The 20,986-nt window shown below is 28.6% G+C and overlaps 1 protein-coding gene across 1 annotated transcript in view; it reads right to left on the bottom strand.

The window, feature by feature from the left end:
• The window catches only part of LOC111677477 (nephrin), a 138,433-nt gene that overhangs the window by 76,001 nt on the left and 41,446 nt on the right, over positions 1-20,986 (bottom strand). Inside the window, exon 2 of the mRNA XM_046955322.1 lies at positions 5,101-5,454. Within this exon, the coding sequence (XP_046811278.1) occupies positions 5,101-5,454 (354 nt within the window). The remainder of the gene's footprint in view (positions 1-5,100; positions 5,455-20,986) is intronic.

Here is a 20,986-nt window from a genome sequence, read left to right on the forward strand (position 1 = left end):
GACTATAGACTTGACTATAGACTAGACTATAGACTAGACTATAGACTAGACTATTGACTAGACTATAGACTAGACTATAGACTAGACTATAGACTAGACTATAGACTATACTACAGACTATACTATAGACTAGACTATAGACTATACTATAGACTAGACTATACACTAGACTATAGACTAGACTATAGACTAGACTACAGAGTAGACTATTGACTAGATTATAGACTAATGTGCGCTTGTGCGGGAGCATGTAACCATTTAAAGTTGGACCAACACTAAAGCCGATTTCGCTTGTAATGTAAACTATTTATAACAATATAGTGTTATAAGGTACAAAAAGGAAACCGTACAAACTTACACATGAATGAACATACACATATTGTATTATGTGTATTCCCTTACACATGCATAATTGAAAATTTACTTGGCCCAAACAATACATTTCCCTTAACTGAACAAATGAATAAAGAAAGTACATTACAACGTGGATCCTTAAAAAACACACACACTCTTACACAAAAAGTTGTTTGTTGCTCTTTTGCATCTTTGATTTCCTTGTTATTTGTTTGTTCGCCCGTTTGTACCCGTTGTTGGCTCCTTCATCTTTTTGTTTATTTGAATGTTCGTTTATTTGTTTCTTGTTTGTTTATATATTTATTCGTTTGTCTGTTTGGCTGTTTCGTTTATTCGTTCTCTTTGTTTTATGAAAATGGTCAAATTTCCTTCTGTAAACAACAACAGGAAATTGACCCAAAAAAGGAGCTACAGCAACAACAACATATATATATATATATAAAAAGGGAACATATTTCTACACTACAATGTTGTATTTGCTGTTGTTATTGCTTTTAAAAAATAAAATAAATGAAAACAACAATGAAAAATATAAACGAATATTTAACGAAAAAGCGAACAGGGCAGATCGGAGCAGAACAACAAAACAAATGCAATAAATGTTAAAGCAATAAAAGTATAAATATGACTTAAGGGCAACATTTTAACGAGTACCCTAGAGCCCGTCAACTTTAATCGTTTTCTTCTTTTATTTTTTATTTTCTACTTTTTCTGCTTCTTGGTTTTTCTTTTATTTTATTATTATTTTTTTTTTGTTCACAATATAAAATCAACCTTTATTTTTTCGCCTTTATTAATTTATAATCAAAAAAGAAGAAAGAAAACCAGAAATAGGAACAACATGCTGATTACATTTTAGATTACTTTTCTATTATGTTTCGGAGTTTTTTTTTCCATTTTCTTCGAAAATTAAATTCAAATTAGTTTATGCTAATGCGTAAAGAAATCGATTGATATTTAAAAAAATGTAATCTAAATAAAACTAATTTTGTCAAATATTTAAAATCCTTTTAAAGCGTCCTTTTTAGGTGAATTTATACATCAATATATAATTTATATACCAATAACTACTTCTAGCTAAAGCAGATGGTACGTAGTAGTCATTAAAAACGCTTAAAATCTGCGATATGTTCAAGTTTTTCCAGATATTTCCCACTGTCATTGATTAAGTCTTACTTGTGCATAAATATTTTCTTATTTCCTAAAAAAAACTTTAACTTTTATTCTTTTGCATTCCTATACATATAGGTGGCATGTCATAATGTCCAATGTCATAATGTCCATGGACATTATGACACACCAAAAAATGACATAACGTCCATGGACATTATGTCACTTTTTTAAAATGTCATAATGTCCATGGACATTGTGACACTTTGAAATCAGAAATGTATTGGAAAATTTGTTTAAAATTTAAGATAGGGACGCTCTTATCCCGAAAAGAATTGCTCCTAAATTTGGTAATTGTTACACTTTGGACTCCTATTAAAAAGTGTCCTGGATAGCCGGCCTTCGGCCGGGCGCAGGGGTTTCAAACTCTGGGGTATTTCGAACACCGGCTTCGCTAAATTAAGCCTTTTTTTATAAATGGACTCTTTGAAATCCATGGACTTTATGTCCCATTGCTCATGGACATTGTAACACTTTTGAAATTGTCATAACGTCCATGGACATTATGACTCAATTTAGTGCGTCATAACGTCTATGGACATTATGACATTGGACATTATGACACGCCACCTACATATACATATGATATCTTAAACTGAACTTTAATCCTTCGCATAGCTTTTTTTAAGAAATTTCTGTACAAAATTCAATTTTTGTGTTCCAGATTAAAAGCGAAATATTAAGCATAAAAAGTCTTAAGGAAATCCTTTGAAAACGGCGAAAAATAAAACTGAAATTGTGTAAAAGATATATGACAAAGAATTATATTTTTGAGATGGGGGTGGGTAGGTGGCTGAGTAGTTACTGCCGGAGAATTTGATGATATGTAATGATGAACATTTTCACATACAAATTGAAAGGAAAAAGCTATTTACGCACATGTCTGGCACTATTCAGCGAATAAATGCAAACAATCTGAAAGAGTGCTGCAAGAAGGAATGTATATAAAGGAATACTTCAATGTACTATTTATACGATTCATTTCAATGTCTTTTTTGTGGTATTGGTTATTTATAGTATGTAGATACACCCAGACATGTAAACACAAATTTTTAACTTGTCACTAACAATGAAACATAATAAAAAATATAATACCATTGTTATGTGCCACTTCCTTGAAGGGAACAAGTAAAAAATAGTAGCACTAACAAAAGGAGTAAAGTAGGAAAAAAAATTTAAATTCAATATCATTGACAGCATCTCGAGCCACAGCAAAAGCCAGTGCCACAAATAACATTTACACTATTACTACTATTCGTAGTACCACACGGTCACCTCAACAGCCTTACAATAAAGTTCTAGTGGATTTTTTGTTCATCGTTAAGCGTTTGCAGTAACCAACAATTGACAGCAACAGACTATTTTGGGATGGGTTTCCACATTTTCCCAGCATTCAATCGTTCATTCATTCATTTGTTCATTCATTCATTCAATTGTTCATTTATTTGATCATTCGAAACATTGCATTCTTTAGTTTCTTTTACTTTATATGCATGTATGTGTTTAAGTTTGAATATAGCCCTCCAGTCCGAAGTGATTGTCACGAGTTTCAACTATAGAATGCATTAGAATTAATGATAAGGAATTATTTTTTTAAGGACCAGTACTGAAAATGTGTCGAAAGTGGTTTCGTTTAAGAATACTTTGGAACACTTAAGAAACTATAGACTTTTCGTCTGAAGGACAATCAGTTAGACATTTAGTAATGAATACATTGAATCCTTGTGAACTGCTGGGTAATGCAGTAAAGCATTTGTTTCAATGTTATTTTTGTTATTGCTTTCTGTTTGCTATAAAACGAAAAATAAAATAAAACTACATACATAGACAAACACACACACACATGTACAAATAAAGTAGAAGGAAATGTATTAAGGGAAAAAGACGATTCAAGCTAATATTATAAAAATTTAATGAGACAGTAGATGTTGTTAGTTGGTTTTGGTTTTGAATTACGGATTGCAATAGGTTTTAGTTTAGCTGATTTTAACTTTGTTTGTACTATCTCGGTTTTATACTGTAACTGTGTAGCGGATGTTTTTACGACATACGTCGGTTTACTTGTTGTCATTTCAAGATCTATTGAACAAAAACTTCGACACTCATGTAGAGACATAAATATTTTAAAGTGTAAACAGTTGCCTTGTAAATAATATACATATAAAAATAGCTCACAAATTGTATCATTATGATTAGTGATTATTTTTTCATTAATAATAATAAGTTATGGAAAATTATAAAATTTGAAAGATGTTGAAAATATGTTACATTTTAAATTAACTTTAACTAACATTAACTAAATATGTAACATTTTATACATATAAAAATAATAGCCGAAAGGTATGCAAGGTGTTCAACATATTTAAAGCAGAGAAAGGCAGCATACGTAATTATCATTAGAGAGCTTGTTGCGTTTCGGTGATTTAAAGCCTTTTGTACCCTGAAAATAATCCACGTCTAACACTATATGTTTATAAAAAACTTCGTTGTTTCTCACTACAAAATTGTTTTGTAAAATATACGAAATTTTAGAAATATTTTCGTAAAGTTAAGCATGTATTACTTTCAGTGTATAAAGCAAACTATTGCTTTATAGAAAATCATCATTGCATTGTTATATACATTTCCAAAAAATGGTAAAAAAAATTCCTATAATTTAAACACAAACATTTGGGCATGGCAGAGCATATGATATCCTACACTAGTTAGTTTTTTTTTTACTTTGCTTATAAAAGCGATCTGTGCCTTATGCTTTAGCTTCGTCTTTGGACCAAAGAAAGCGTGTGTGCCAAATTATCAATTTAATTTGTTTTCAAAATTGCGACCTGCTCCTTGTACTTTAATCGAGTTCTAAATGTACTTTAATCGAGTCAGAAAATGATTCATGTCTATATGCCAAAACGAAAATGCCCTTTCCACCAAAGTGGTTGATAATTAAAAAAATAAAACATTTATTCACTTTCTATGGCAACAGATTTCTTTCCAGCGTTAGTTTTGTCAGCAACATATTTCATAAACTTTTAGCCAACAATAAAAACGAATTTTTATTATTTGCTTTTAAATTTTCTTGTATCTTTCAAGTGTTTGGTAGAACAAAAAATCAATAAATATTCCGCTTTTTTATTGTCTTCAATTTTAAGTTTTCCTCAACTTTATACTGCAACATTACAAGTCTCAACACTATCATTCGTTTATATTTGAAGACATTAATTTGAAAACTTTCTTTTGCATAGTTTTAAGCATGTTTCAAGCAAGTTTTTGAGTTTTTTATGTATTTCAACACTATTAATTTAAATTTAGGAAATCATGGCCTTAGAGACAAACAATTAAACTGTGTTTTTTCTTAATCATAGTTCTGCATGTACATATGTATATTAAGGAAGAGAAATATTGAAAATCAAAAAAAAAAAAAGGATGTTAAAATAAAATATACTTTCATTGGAACATTAAGAGTTGGAGTAGTTTTATGGCGGTATAAAAAAGCTTAGCAATAAAATTATATGACAGTCAGTTTTAGTTAAATTTGTTTATTTAATAATGTTAATATTTACTAAAAACTAAATATTTATGACTTACATATAACAGTGAGTTTGGCATTAGCACGTATGGCAGAATTCAAACGGGCTGGACCCACTTGACACTGATATTCAGCATCATCGGTTATGGAGGCATTCGATATTCTTAAATTGTAAGCACCCTGTTTGCGATCACCCAATACAGAGTAACGAGGAAATCCCGGTATTACCGCTGAAAACCCCAGTGCAAACCCGTCTTTTGTCCATTGCACAGCACCGGCTAAATTTGTAACTTCACAACGCAACATGGCCTCAGCACCTTCCAGCACTTGTAAATCATGCGGTGTCACACGGAATTTCTGCTGTTGACCACAACAATATCCAGGCAGATGTGCAGCTAATAAGGATGTTATCACTGTAAATAAAAAGCAACAGACATAAAAAAATTAATGAACGCAACGAAAAAAAAACAGGAAAATATAATAAAATTTGTTAAATTAATTAAAAATGCTTTTATTAATGTATGTATAAATGAACATAAAAAGCTATGCTATTCTTACATATGTATGTACATATGTATGAATCACATAAAATATGCATATTTTTATAACAACTAAAATCCATATATAAATGTATATGAATGTATATGTATGTGGCTGTGGGTTTTTTTATTTAATTTATAAATTTTAGACATTCATTCTTTATTTGATTTATCACTAACATATCATTGAAGCTTGAAAAAACAATAAAATAAAATTAAAATGTAATAAATAATTTGCTTTTTGTGTGTGTGTGTGTGTGTATGGCATTAACTGGCTTGAAAGGTAATATAAATATTTTATTTAATTTATCTTCAAATTTTTATTTTAAATAAAAAAGGAAAAACAAATAAAATGTTATAGTACAGCTAGACCGACTATACATAAAATAGCTATGGACCGATCTTTATAAGGATCACTGTGACAAACTTAGATTAGGGAACTACCATTTTAAAGTCAAAAAAGTCATCGCTGAAAAATGAGTTCTAAGCTTTTTCATATAGATGTAGGGTATAAAAACCACACATAATACAAAACAAATAATTTGTAAAAAAAATCAACAGCAATATTAATATATATATATATGTAAGTATGTATATAGTGTGTATATTTTTTGTGCCTAATTTCAAAACGATTGCGATTTACGTTTCAAATGATAACTTAATTAATTTTCACGTCAACGGTCAACGTGAAAAACCTACACAAGTGCAAAAACAAAAATTCAGTGAATAAAAAAACAATAAAATATTTTTCTTCTATACAAACATACTCGAATACTCAGCTTAAACATAAACATACTTTAATATATACCTACATACACATACATAAATATGTATGTGTTTAATAGGGAGGTTTTAAAAATATTTAAATTGATAAATAGATAAAGTAGCGAGAAAGGAATCTCCTTCGCGCCTCCGTTGATGAAGGCAAGGCATCTACTAAATGAAATTTTTCATTAGAAATAATTACGCTAAACTAAGATTTTTATAAAAAATGGTTTGAGATATATTTAGAATACTTGCATGGAAATTCAAGAGTAGTGACCCTTATTAAAGATCTGTTGAAGAAAGTCTGAATATACCTTTATGGTTGAACAATAAAATGTTGCATTTACAATTCATTGCATAAATTTAAATAGTTTGTTTTATATGCGAAACTTTATTTCCGCACAGCTAACCTAATAGGTGACATCCATATACATATACATAAATACGTACATAAATAGTCTACACTATACAGACATTTTTGTAAATTGAAAATCTATTTAAGAGATTAGTTATTCTCTCGGCAAGAGAAATGGATTTTTTTTCACCTTCATGAACAGCAGGTTACTACTGATGAATCGTCATGAAACAAAATGAATTTTTTGGAGGAATACAATTTAATTAAGAATGCTGCAAAAAAATTAGGGAAAAAACAAAAACATAGAGAATGAAATGAAACATAAAAGAAAATTTCAGCATTATCCACGTTAATTTAAATGTGTGTTAGTACATTTATACACGTACACAAACAAACAGACAAAAATATATTAAAATTTTACTTAAAAGTTGAAAAATGGAACAGAAATGTTTTTATACAGATAAAAATATATTTCGCTTTTCTAGCAGTCTATTGTGATATTTTCGTTTATTTTTTTTCTTGGCAAAACTTCACATACCGGCCATTAACACCAACAGGACAGGACGATGACCATATTTAGTAAAGTGGTTAGTCTGACTGTCGTACGGTTAGTGGAATTTTTCCTGATGCCTCTACGCTATTATAGAAACTATAAAACAATAGAAATTCGACAGAAAAAAACATAAAGCCAAATGAGAGAAAATAACATAGGAACGAAAAAAGCATTAAAATAATATTTGAGATAGTGAACGTTTTTAGACTTTAAATATAAAAATTATCAAACACACATTTACATATACAAAAGACTCGTATGTATGAGCTGTAAAAGTATGACAAGCTTTGTTTTTCATTCGGTTTTTTTATTAACACAACAAAAGCAAACGTTATAATGAAAAGTAAACAGATCATGAACAGCTTTCTCAGGAGTTCCTCTTACTGCTGAATTAAAATAGAACAGAATAACGCTTTCGTTGTATTTTCTATCAGGCATTTGAAGCTGCAGCATAGCATCTCATGTAATGTACACAGTTTGTTGGCTAACAAATGGAACAAATTAAAAAATACAATTTTAACACCACCTTTCAACAACTGACATTATTTACTACAGCACGAAGAGCTGCTGGTAATGCTTGTGTTGAGACTCGATCTGTTACATACATATTATATACAACACCTCTCACAGTCTTTATATGATTAGAAAACTTTGATAGCAATGCAAAGTGCAAGACCTATTGTATATACATTAGACCGACTCACTCTGTATGGAAAGCAAAAACGTGTTTTTGTTACCCCTCCCAAAATTTAACTTTCTTTGTTTTATGATGATTCCCAAAATATTTTAAGTCTAGCGATGTACCGTCGTGAGCTGGACCAAATTGGACAATTGTCTGCTCATAATTATTATACTCCTAATAATTAAAATTGTTAAGTTTTTCACAAACAAAAATTAAATTTAGGCACAATTTTGCAAATACTATATATATATATTATATATATATATATATTATATATATATATATATAATATATATATATATATATATATATATATATATATATATATATTATATATATTTATATATATATATATAATTATATTTATATATATATATATATATATATATATATATAATATATATATTATATATATATATATATATATATATATATATTATATATATATATATTATATATATATATATATTTTTTTTTTTTTTGGAAAACTGTCCAGCTGACGAATGGAAAACACTTAACCGAAAATATTTTGGGTAACATCATATTACATAACAACGAAAATTTAAGGAGGGTAACTCAAGCACCATTTTTTTCTGAGTCGGTCTTATGTGCATACATTCTTATTAGGGAGAATTTTTATTCTTAATTATTAGACAGGATTAGACAGTGATCTGATTCACAATTCCGAAAATAAAATTGAATTATCAGAAATGTTCCACTTTGTTTAAAGATCTTCCAATGATTTAATCCAAATATGTTTATAATTTCTGGTACAACTTTCAGATTCGAAGAGGTAGAGGTAAGTAAATAGATATAAACTATATTCCTAGAATTATTTCTTGAACTGACGAAAAATACCCTAATTGCTGTATATGGAATGAGTTTTGTAAGTTTTATTTTCATGCATTTCATTTAATGGGGAATAGCAATCAGCAAATAGTAAAATTTATATAAATATTTGCAGTGAATTCTTTTCGATTATTTTCCTAAAGCACTTTTTTATAGTTTTACTGTTTTTTTTTCTTTACTTTTGATAAGCATCATATTTCAATGACTGTCTGTCGGAATTTTAGTCTAACTGTTGGTTTTGTCGTTGTAGTAGAAAATCACATTGTTCTAATTTGCACAAATACATAAACACTTGCAAACAAATATGTACATACATATATCTATATAATAGATATGTATGTCGAATATGAGACAGTACAGATTATTTACTTAAGGCTCACATTATAGCAAATATATTTTGTGAAAATTGTTCCTGACTTCTTAAACAGCTAAAAATTCCTTTAAATAATTTGCCATCACTATATGTAGTTTGCACACGATATTTAATTCAATCGTTGTGTACTTAGATAAATATGTATGAAAGTATGTATGTTTGTAGTTTTCTATATACATATATATGTATATTTAAATGTTTGCCATACAATAATGGACGTTAGTTTTAGCAACCCGCATTTCCTTCTCATTTCAGTTGATTATTATTTTGCTGTTGCTACTGCCACTGCTGCTACTGTTATTTGTTGTTCTTGCTGCTGAAATCTCAATTTTTTTCCTCTACTATACTTTTGCTCTTCTTTATTTTTTATCATTTAACAATTTCAATACACTCTGTAGAAACTTTAATTGTATTTGAAATTGTGAAAATCAGTGCAAAGCAATCAAGCAAAGAACTCTTCTCCATTCGAGTCCTTTTTTCCATTTGTTTTCGTTTTTCTCCCTCCTCACTTAATTTTTTTCGTTTTTTGTTTTTATAATCATGCTTAATTGCATTAGGGGTATTACATACATACGAAAGGAGAACATTTATACACTCACATGCATACATCGTACTTATACATTTTTATGGCACATATTGTGGGAGTAGAACTGTTTATGATTGTGAGCTTCTGTATGGTCTGTACTATATATTAGAAGTTTTAACCATTAGGGTTTGCCAATAATGAAAACGACTCTTTGAGAATAATTATATATTACTCTGATTTCATCATTCTTTTCATCAAATGTTTATGGAAATAAATTTAAAAACCATTAAGAATGTATACTACAATTATGTACATATTTAGTTATTTTCTTTAATTCTCAATTATTTTGAAATTAAAATTATTAAAACATTAATTTAAATTTAAAGTGTCCATATGATTCATATGGTATCTATATAAAAAGTTTTAGAACTTGAGCAGATCGCATGTCACAAACTATGTGTTAATACATAGTTTGTGTCAATAGAATTTTATTCAAACATATCTGCAAAAATGTTTCCTTTAAATTGATCTTAAAAATGTATTGATATCAGAAGGGAGTATCTATTTTTTCAGCTCATGAAATCGATGCAGACTATCACCATTTTCTATTCCAGACTTTTCATTGTCGGACTATTTGTTTCGATATATTCAGAACTCTCTCGCTTCGGCACAGGATATCCGATTAGTTTCACTGGTTTTTGGCTTTAATGCTATAACTTTCATGATCAAAATTTATATATCGGAACATATCAAAAAACATCTTAGCTGATTTCGTTGAATTTAATAGAAACAGACAAACAAATTTGGGTTCATAAGTTCACAGGATTTTTAAATTCTAACCTTTATCCTTATCTTTAAACCGCTATGATTAAGAATACAAATAAGTGATCTCAATCGGAACCCCTAACGTACAAATACACAAACATTTAGGTATTGTACTCCTACTTCTACATCTATCGAAATGAAGTGTGTATTGAAAGTGGTATTTTAGAACATATGTTCTATATTTGTACACATACACAGACTAACAGACAGACAGACATACACGACTATTTACCATGTACCCGTAAGTCCGAACGGAGGAAAATACTCCAACAATAATTTATTATGGATGGTTGGAGCATTTATCAGTATGTCTGCATACAAATGGCCCGATTTTGACATGAGTTACGTAATGAATTAAATTAGATTAAACTAAATTAAAGCAAAACAATGTTAAATAATCGATATAAATACTATAAGCACAAATGTAGTTTAAGTTGTTTAAAAAGAAAAAATCATTATTTTCTATTCTTATTTTAATTAAATTTCATATTTTTTAGATTTCATTTTATTCAATTATATGCTGACAACAATAAAAAAATAACAAAAAAAAACATTATGGAAATTTATTCTTTTATAATTATTTTAATACGTTTTTTCGTTTTAACTCCTCAATTCTAGTAATGAGTTAAGTGGTATAGACAGACACAACAAGCAGACATACAGACAGACAGATGTTTGGACGAATGAATAAAGAAAGAGTATGATTCACAAATGGACCGAGAAGCTACACAAGTAAGAAATAGATTTTCTCTGTATTTGCTGGATTTCAACAGATTTTTAATAATGCTACCAAGAAAATTATATGCATAAAATAACTGTTGTTGCAGCTTGTGTTGCAAATTGTTTGCTGCTGCGGTATAGGGGCAAGGAGTGTGTTTGACAGACACTGTATTTGTAATGTGTCTGCACACACTATTTTCCAAAGGCTTGTTTCAGCAGCTGACGAATAATTGATATTTAAAATAATACAGAAATTTATACACACGAACACTTTTATAAACACTGTTATAGAATAATAATAAATAAACTATGTAAATTAAATAAAATTTAATTATTTATATGGAAAATATTTGCAACACTAAGAAAAATAAAATCAAAATTGATTAAATATATTTAATGGTTTAAATAAAGAAATGTTGAATATTTAGTCTGCATCAAAATTAATTAACTGCTGCTGTTGCTTTATTTACATTATATTAAATGTTTGAAAAAGTTATTCATTATTATTAATGAATTTATTTATTTTAGCAGGCACACACACATACACATACGCAAATACACATATTTATATATATATATAGTATATATGGATTTTCTGATACTCTTTATTTGGATTCCATCGTGATTTTAAAAATATGTAATACTCCGAAGTGTTGGTCGTAAAACCCACAAAAGTCTATATATTCAGATTCCTTATAAAATTCTTCGACGACTGTTCATGAGTTTGTAGATACGATAGAGCCTAAATGAAAGAGTGCTTTTGAAAAGAACAATTTGGTGTTGAAAATGGGCTATTCTTTTAAGGAGCAGTTTAAAATTTACACTACTTCCCAGGGGCATGTTACTTTTATGAAAGACTCTCTTCTTGTTGTTGTTGCAATTCGGAGTAAAATTTCAAATGTATACTCGGCTTTTCCTGATGATTTGACCTAGATCCGAACCAGGAAGCCATATTACCTGGTACAACGGAAGCCGGTAGTTTTGGATTTGTCTTGTCATTGTTATTGAAAAAGTCAATTTGTATGCTGTTGCCGATACAACAGATACGCCACAGAGGAATGTGTATGGGACTAATAGTTACAAATAAGTTTGTTCCAAGTGTATATTATATAGGATGGTTGTAGGAGAAAGCGAGCCTCATCCATATAGATGAAAGCGTTCAATCCAGACATGATAAGGGATTGAATGGTGATGAATGCAAAGTATGTATCTTATACAAGTGACACCATTGAATTTTTCTTCATTGTAAGAAGCACAATAATAGCTGCGGTGAGCACTACTCTGAAGTTGTAAATTTGTCAACGTGAAATAAGACCAACACGACTGTTATTATTGCAATTATATTTAGCTAAAGTACATTGAATGGTTGCAAAAACTACAACACAACATATACTCTGAATTTCGAATTTGTACAAATACTTAAGTATTATAGTATTCAGCTTATTTCCTGTATATTCAGCTTTTTATGAGGTCCTAAGTCCAAAGTGCCCTCCGGTAGGTTAGTGGTTAGTGTTCTAGTCTGGTAGACCGGAGGTGGTGGGTTCGATTACCACTTTTGGCACTGGTTATGGAATTAGGTCCAAAACTTAGTTTTTGCTAGACAATATTTAAATAATTATAATATTGCATGTCAGCATTAATAATATAAAAATAAATCTTTAAAATATGATTTCATAAAATCCATTATGTCACAAACATGTATTTTATGTCTACCTCAAATTATTAATGGCAATAATGTGCTAAAGCGTTTAAATGATTACCTGCAAACCAGACAAAAAAAGAAAACAACTTAACGAAAACAAAATCACAACAACATTTTTATTATAATTTTTGTGCTCTTTTATTTAAGCAGATTCCTACATGCCACGTAATAATTTGGGTGTGTGCATATACAATAAGTAAGTTTTAAAATAAAACAGCAACAAAATTCATGGCATGAGATGCATTTTTACTTAGAGTTGGTCCACAATAAATAAACGACTTTAATAAAATAACAAAAACAACAGCTAAACTAAGAGCAAAAACAAAAAAAAAAATAATAAAATTATACAAGCTGAGTATTTATGTACGTAAATGCTGCCAGAGATGAATATTTTTAGAAGCAAAACAATTTGAATGAAAATAGAGAGAAAAAAAAACGCAGCATAATGCCTATGAGATAGATTACATAAAACATACAACATGCCACACAGTATTAACATACTCCAGCAAGTGCACACACTCAAACTTATCCATATATATCCTTACAAAGATAGGAGAACATGCAACACACATACAAACACTTTTGTAGCATCAAAAGTTTTTACTAACAAGTAAAACGTGTGTTTTTTTTTGTTCTTGTTATTTTATTTGTGCATGTGGCAAGTACAATACAATACAATTTATTTTTATATTTATGTATGTGAATAGAAATATGTATGTATGTATGTATGTATGTATGTATGTATGTATGTATGTATGTACAACAAAAACACTAACTAAAAATACATATTGTTTTTGCTGTTCTTGTTGTTGTGGTAGGCAAAACAACATCAAAAAATAATAGCAGAAAAAAACAGAAAACTCCCGCATTGATAGAAGCTAGAAGGCGCAGAATGAAAAAGTTTAAGTCAGACTCTATAGACTATTTAACACAGCGCATTGTAAAACTTACTGGCAGCAAAGTTTAATGCCATAAATTAAGTGAGTTTTTTTTTGCGTTAAAAACACACACACACATACTCTGTACTACTTAATGTTTTTTGATGTTGGTTTCCTTTTTTTTGGAAGTTGCCACCAACCAAATAACGACAACAGCAGCAGCAAAAACAGTTTAGAATTTCCTCCTATTTTTATTTTTTGGGAACATTAATGCTTGTTGTTTGTTTTCTATTGTCTCTGTTATTTTTTACCTAAATTTTAACACCCCTACTTCTCCCACACCTCTTGATACACCAACAAATTGCTTCTATTTTGGCCGTTTTTTTTGTTTTGTTTTGCCTATAACTTTTGTTAATTTTTTTAGCTTTAAGTATGTACAAATGAATGTGTGAGTATAAAATTGTTTTCAGTTTGAAAAATATTTGCCTAAATGATAATAAATTTTGTGTTTGTTGTTATTGTCGATGCTCCAAAGTTATGAGTATGAGATAAAATTGTACTTGAACAGCCAGGCTAAACAATGTGTGTTTTTTTTTTTGGAGAACCCAAATATTTACCCATATTAAATAACTTTTGAAAAGTATTTTAAAAGTATTTAGTTTTTGGAATTTTATTAAAATTATTAAGTATTTATCTAACCCCACCAAAAAGTATGTTAAAATGCCTCAATTCTTTTACTTCTTTATAATCATCTTGGAAAATTTTAAAACGTCAACTTTTCAAATTTTGCCTTTGACGCAACAGTAGCAGTAGTCACAATAAGAATATTTAAAACAGTATAATCAGACCAACAAAAAATTTACAATTTCAATCACTACTACATATACATATACTAGCTTCATTTCTTTTCAATTACTTTAATAATGAATTACATATCATAATATATGTAAGTTTTTATTTTTATGAGCATTAATGGACCACCAAACACGATACCTAATTTCGAATTATGCGGAACACTTTTTGTGTGCATAAAAGAAAAATAACTTTTAAACTCCCTATTTGTAATGATTTGCTTACTTTTTTGTAAGCGAATGTGCTAAGTACTGGCAACCACAAAGATTTTATGGAGTGAACCTAACGTGAGTAGGACAAGAAGCCTCCTCATCAAGAGCAAATCAGGGTTTACAATGACGATAACTCATTATTAATTTATTAACTGAGTTATTAACTGAGTTAGAGTTTTTGAAAAAGGATTCTTATATTTTAGCATATGATTACTGGGCAATTATAAAACAGTTTTTTACAACTCCATATCTTACAAAACCAAAAATATCTTATTAAATCTAAAGAACTATAACTTATTTACAAAATTAAAAAAAAAAAACTAAAAAACTAAGTAAAAATTTTTTTTTGAAGCAACAGCAACGAAGAAAAGAAAGGGAACAAAACTAAATACATTTCATATTTAAAATAAAATAAATTTAATGGTAGTACTTATAAAAAAAAAATTAAGAAAGGAATCGAATTTTAGAGTCCTTGTCAAATGTTCTTCTTATCAAGCATTTACTTAAGTTTGATTTCTTTTTCATTCATTATTTCCATCTTACTCCTTCTTAAGTATTTACGTGCGTACGTGTGTAAGAAATTCGTGTATGTATTTACGTGTGTGTGTCGTTGCAATAAAAGTGTCAAAACTTAAAAAAACGGGTGTGTAAGTTCAAAATACTTACTTCTTACCATAAGAGTAGTATGGCAATGGAATGTATAAGTGCGTGTGCCTTTGTTTGCTCCGAAATGTGTATGTGTGCCAGATTGTGTATGATAACAAAAATGCCTTGGCAACTTAAAAAGGATGTGAATGCTGGTTTAGGGAATGCCATTGTATGTGTTTCGTTTCTAAACAAGTCAGACATAAAAATGCAATTGAAATTTCAAAGAAGTTTGTTTTTTTCGTGTTTATTTGTTTTCATTTCACTACCCCCTTCCCATTACACCCTCTTTTTGATAGCATTCTTTAGCTGTTAAGTAATCTTGAAAATTGGCATAAATTTTGTTGCTTTAAATCAAAATATAAAAGAAAAATATACAGTATAAAATGTAAAACTTACCTAGATACAAAATTATGCCTAGTTGGGTTTTTATATCTTTGTATGTAGGTATTTCGCTTGCAAAAACAGCAGGAAAAGAACTAAGAATCTTGTCGCTGTGATAAATTTAATTTAAGGGGAGGTGTTTTTTTACAAAAATTTTTGTAGTCTTTTGCGTATGTGTTTAAATCCAGCCATCTTTTATACAATTGTAGCTGTTTGTTACATATAAATTTTTTTGCTTTTCTTTTTTTCTTGCCCCCTTCTGTTTGGGTATGCTTGTTAAGCGTGAAATTTGTTCAAAAATTTGCCATATCAGCATCTTGAAAATTTTAGCTTTCTTTGCTATTTTTGATTGTTTTCAAAATATCAACCAGCTACTAATACAACATCGATATCTGTAGCTGCTACAGTAACAGCAACAACAAAAACCAAAAAAAAGATTGCCTCACTATTATCATTCCAATACAGTACCACTAAAGTCAAAATCTATTGAAAGGTTCATTGGTCTATATTTCTAGGCTTTTTATTATTTTACTTTTCTTTTTTTTTTGTTCCATACCTAATATGCGAGGGTTGTTTAGGCACTGACAATGTAATATATTTGATGAAAATCAGTTAGATAAATTCTCAGCAATAATTTTCATTACCCGCTAATGGATTAAAATCGTCGTAGTAGTAGTAGACGTGTACGAAAGACCTTCGGAAAAGTTATAATATTCCATTCGTGTTAATAAAGTCGACTTTTATTATTACTTCTGATATAATTATAGTTGGTGTTAATATAAAATATTGATTGATGACTGCCAAAATAAATACATTTTTAAAGAGTCTGAAGCAACCAAATGTATTTTTTAACGATGTATTAACCCTATCTGATCTCTTCGATATCTACAACTTGTATGTGATTTTAAGTTTATTTTGGAATAAATCAACTGAGTAATTATTTGTGACAGTAGGGTTTCCAATTGCTTTTCTATAACACCGCTGCAATGTGTGTTGTATTACAATGGAATAAAGTTTTACTAAAATAATGAAACTTATTGAACAGATGGAAGAGAATAAAATGATTTTCAAATCCAAGATCTTCCTATATAAAGAACAATCTTGTGACCTTTGGAACATTGGCGGAAATTTTCAGATGACCATCGTTCATATGTACATAGGTCTGAAAAAAGTATACGTGTAGTATGAGTCCATATGAGTAACAAACATAAGTAAACACTTGATGAGTGTTTCTTTACATTTTCATAGAAATACTCTTGGTTTGTATGTGAGTCTACGAGTACTATCGTTGTAAATTCTTGTGTTATAGTCCATATATGAACTTACATATACATAAACACTTTCTTTAGCACCTCCAGCTCCTCATTCATCACTAATAATTATATTAGGAAGGACCTGTTTAACAAAAACATTGTTGTGCTTATGGATTGATTGATTTTGAGTTTTTTTCATATTTTAGAAACCAGATTATATTTTGGCACCACATGTTAAAACATTACATTTCAAGACCTTTGTCTTTTTAATTTTTTTCTATACAAAGCGGAAATTACATGTACTTATATGTAAATCTAAAAATTTCAAATTACTTTTTATTCTTAACTTTTTGAAAAGTATAACTTGTTATGCGGATCGCCCTAATGCACATTACATGTGAAAGTTTGCAAAATTCTTACCCAAACATACACATATACATATATGTACATATCTTTATACTTTTATATGTATGAATGGAATTCTTAAGTAGTTTGTGGTCGCATTGACCTACATCTGTATCCAATATTTTAGGGGTGTCTTAATTCTACTAATTCATATATACATCCTTTTGAACAATTTTGTTTCTGTAGCCACAAACTTTCTTTCAGTTTATGTTTTCTATATCCCTGGTTCTTTTTTCATTTCCTCTAAAGTCATCTCTAAATATTTTATATGTTAGTACTTACATGTTTATGTATCAGTATATAGACTTACGCATACATATATGTTTGTTTATATATACATATATGTATATATTTAAACAAATATGTTTTATATAAAAATATACAATTTTTGCTTTTATTTTTTGGTATATGGCACACAAAAAAAGCAAAACAAAAATATAAAGAAATATTTTAACAATCGCTTTTGATTTGCTTGCAAACTTGCAAAAAAGATTTTTCATTGTCGAAGCCACATATCAAATATTGGGGTATGATGGTATCCATGCAGGAGGCTGAGAGCGGAGGAAGAAGAAAAACTTGTTTTGTAAATCTGTTTTTTTCCAAAACAATATTTAACAAATTCCTTTAAAAAATATCATCAAACTACATGAGCGATGTATGTGTGCTTGCGTAAAAAAAGAAATGAATAAATAATATATTTTCATAGCCTGTGGCCTACAAAGTCATTGTAATCATATTATTATTAAGACTTTAATATTTTACATTATACGAATGAGATTACAATTTAAGTATTTCGTACATTGACCGCTCAGCATGATAAACAGAATTTTTATATTTTTCATAGATATGCTTTTATCGATCGAGCATGAATTTCAAATTTGTTTTTTATTTTGTTCTATTTTACAATTAAGTAATTGGGGTATTTTATTTATTTACTTCTTAAGAGAAAGGTGCAAAACTTTCTCTTAAGAAGTAAATAAATAAAAATATAAACTCGAAAATTAGTTTGTCATTGTGAGGGCAAAAATAGGAAGCACTTATATTATTGATACTTATGGGATAATCTGTAAATCTTGTGGTTTTTACAAATATTTAACTTTGATTAAGGTTTACTTAACTCAAACTAAAATTTCATCAATTACAGTTAATAAATTGGCTTTCTAATAGAATCTTCTTAGTTATACAAAGAATATTCTGTTCGAAAAACTTCAATCGGTTCAGAGATCATTTTTTAACGTTGGCGTTATATGTATATTCATCTAGCCTTAACAGCTTTTTAAAATATGGTCTTGGAACTTATATTTTCTAAAATATACTATTATTTAACTTAAAAAAGCGACTGAACTAAATTAAACCGGCTATTTTTTAATTTTTATGCCTGATTTCACCTTAGTCTCCTTAAGAATAGACTTGAACGTCCGTACCTAGTTTATGAGCACCCCTTACCTACTTATAAAAGTAGATCAGAATCAATATTAATATGAATGATAAAAAAGGCGGAATAACAATTGTGGACTATGCGAACCAATAATAACTATAATCTTCAAATTTCGTTTCATTTGGGAAACTTGGAAACGGTCATATGAATTACATACAAAAATGCATATATCTGAAAAATTATTGGAGCTAAAATCCTAAAATTTTGCACGAACAACATTAACATCCATGATAACTTTCATTATAGATTGAAAAACTTTAATATAAATTAAATACAAAAATGTATATCACAATACAGAAAATCTTATATGTATCTGGGAAACTGTTAAAACTAGAATTGTAAAATTGGTTTTTATTTATATTATTTTCTGGGTAGCATAACACACTTATTATAGTTATAAAAGCAAATGTTTCTAATTTATTAGGAAGAAATAAAAAACAATGTATTTTTTCACACGTGTGACGTTTTAAAGGAATTTCAAAATACACCCACCCACACACATGTTACCTTTGCAAAAAAAAAAAAAGGATATTTTTGCCCATATCAAATACAAATGTTGCAGAAATTTATGTCTATTTTTGACAGTCATAAATATAAGAGGCTTAAATATAGACAAAATTGATAAACGATGGCAATAGTAATAACAAAATTATTAAATTATACTGCTAGTTATTGCAAAAATTCAATATTTTGATTTTATATTCATTCATTCTTATTTATAAGCTTCGTTGTCAAAATTATATACTTTAGAATAATTTTGTTCATAATTTTTTCCATACTTTAAGCCTTTTGTCAATATTTAAATTTCTTCTACTGGAGCATACATACATATTTACATACATATATATTTACACGGATTCCTATTAATTTTGTTAATAGCGGTCCCTTTTTTGAACACTTATCATATTCATATTATTTGAAATATTTATATATTTTCATATTATTTGCGATTTTTCCTTTGGTTTTTTATATTTTTATTTTTGCCATCATTGGTATTCATAGAAGAATAAAGCCTAAAATAACGTGTTTTTTATGTCATTTTCAAATATTTTATTAGCATATGACAACTTGTAAAATACAGAGACTTTTTCATATTTTTCAAGGATTTCAACGTACAATTTGCTTCATAAATGTGTGAGTGTCTGTATGTGAGAGTATGAAAAGGGTCACGTGACAACATTTGTTTGAATGAATGTACAACTTCAACAATTCATTTATTTATCCTTTCGTTATTTTTTTTATATTTTCCTTTTTGTTCTTCGGCATACAATTTTAAATTCATACAAAAATTCGTTTTGTTTTATCGGCGGAAATATTTTTGTTTGTTGTTTGTTTTTTTTTCTTCAGCAAAAGTATTTGGCAAAAAATACGTATAAAAAGCAAAACAAACGTATCGTAGGATTTAAATTCAAATACACATTATTATTGTATATTTGTTTTGTAAGTAGTGAAAATTTACATAGATTTCATGGTACATTATTACTACAAACGGGTTGCTACTAGAGATGATGCTGCTGCTGTCTGACTCCAATAATAATCATGACAATGATGGGAGACAAAAGTTTTGTTGTCAACTTAATCTAGGGATTTTACTTAGGGGTTTTTTGTAGTTTGTCTTTGGGCACAGGTTGCTGTCTGTATCAGTGTAGAAATTTAAAATATAGTATTTTCGTTATGACAAGGTATTAGAGAAGTTTAAGTATTGTATTTTATAAACCATTGGTATAATGACCAAAAACCTTAAGAACCAATTTTGTCAAAGGGATTTAAGTTTGTTAAATGTAGACTTTAGCAGGAGTATTAAATATTTAAATATGCGTCATCACATCCTTTTGTAAACTTTTAAAATATCTCATTAAACGGTGTTCAAACAAATAAACAAAGTTAGTCAATAGTTTATTCCAAACAGAGGAAATTATTTGCATAAAAAATATCAATTTATATCTTTTATCTATCTATCTATCTATCTATCTATCTATCTATCTATAT

Source organism: Lucilia cuprina, chromosome 6 (genome assembly GCF_022045245.1).
Source record: "Lucilia cuprina isolate Lc7/37 chromosome 6, ASM2204524v1, whole genome shotgun sequence".
Lineage (NCBI taxonomy): Eukaryota > Metazoa > Arthropoda > Insecta > Diptera > Calliphoridae > Lucilia > Lucilia cuprina.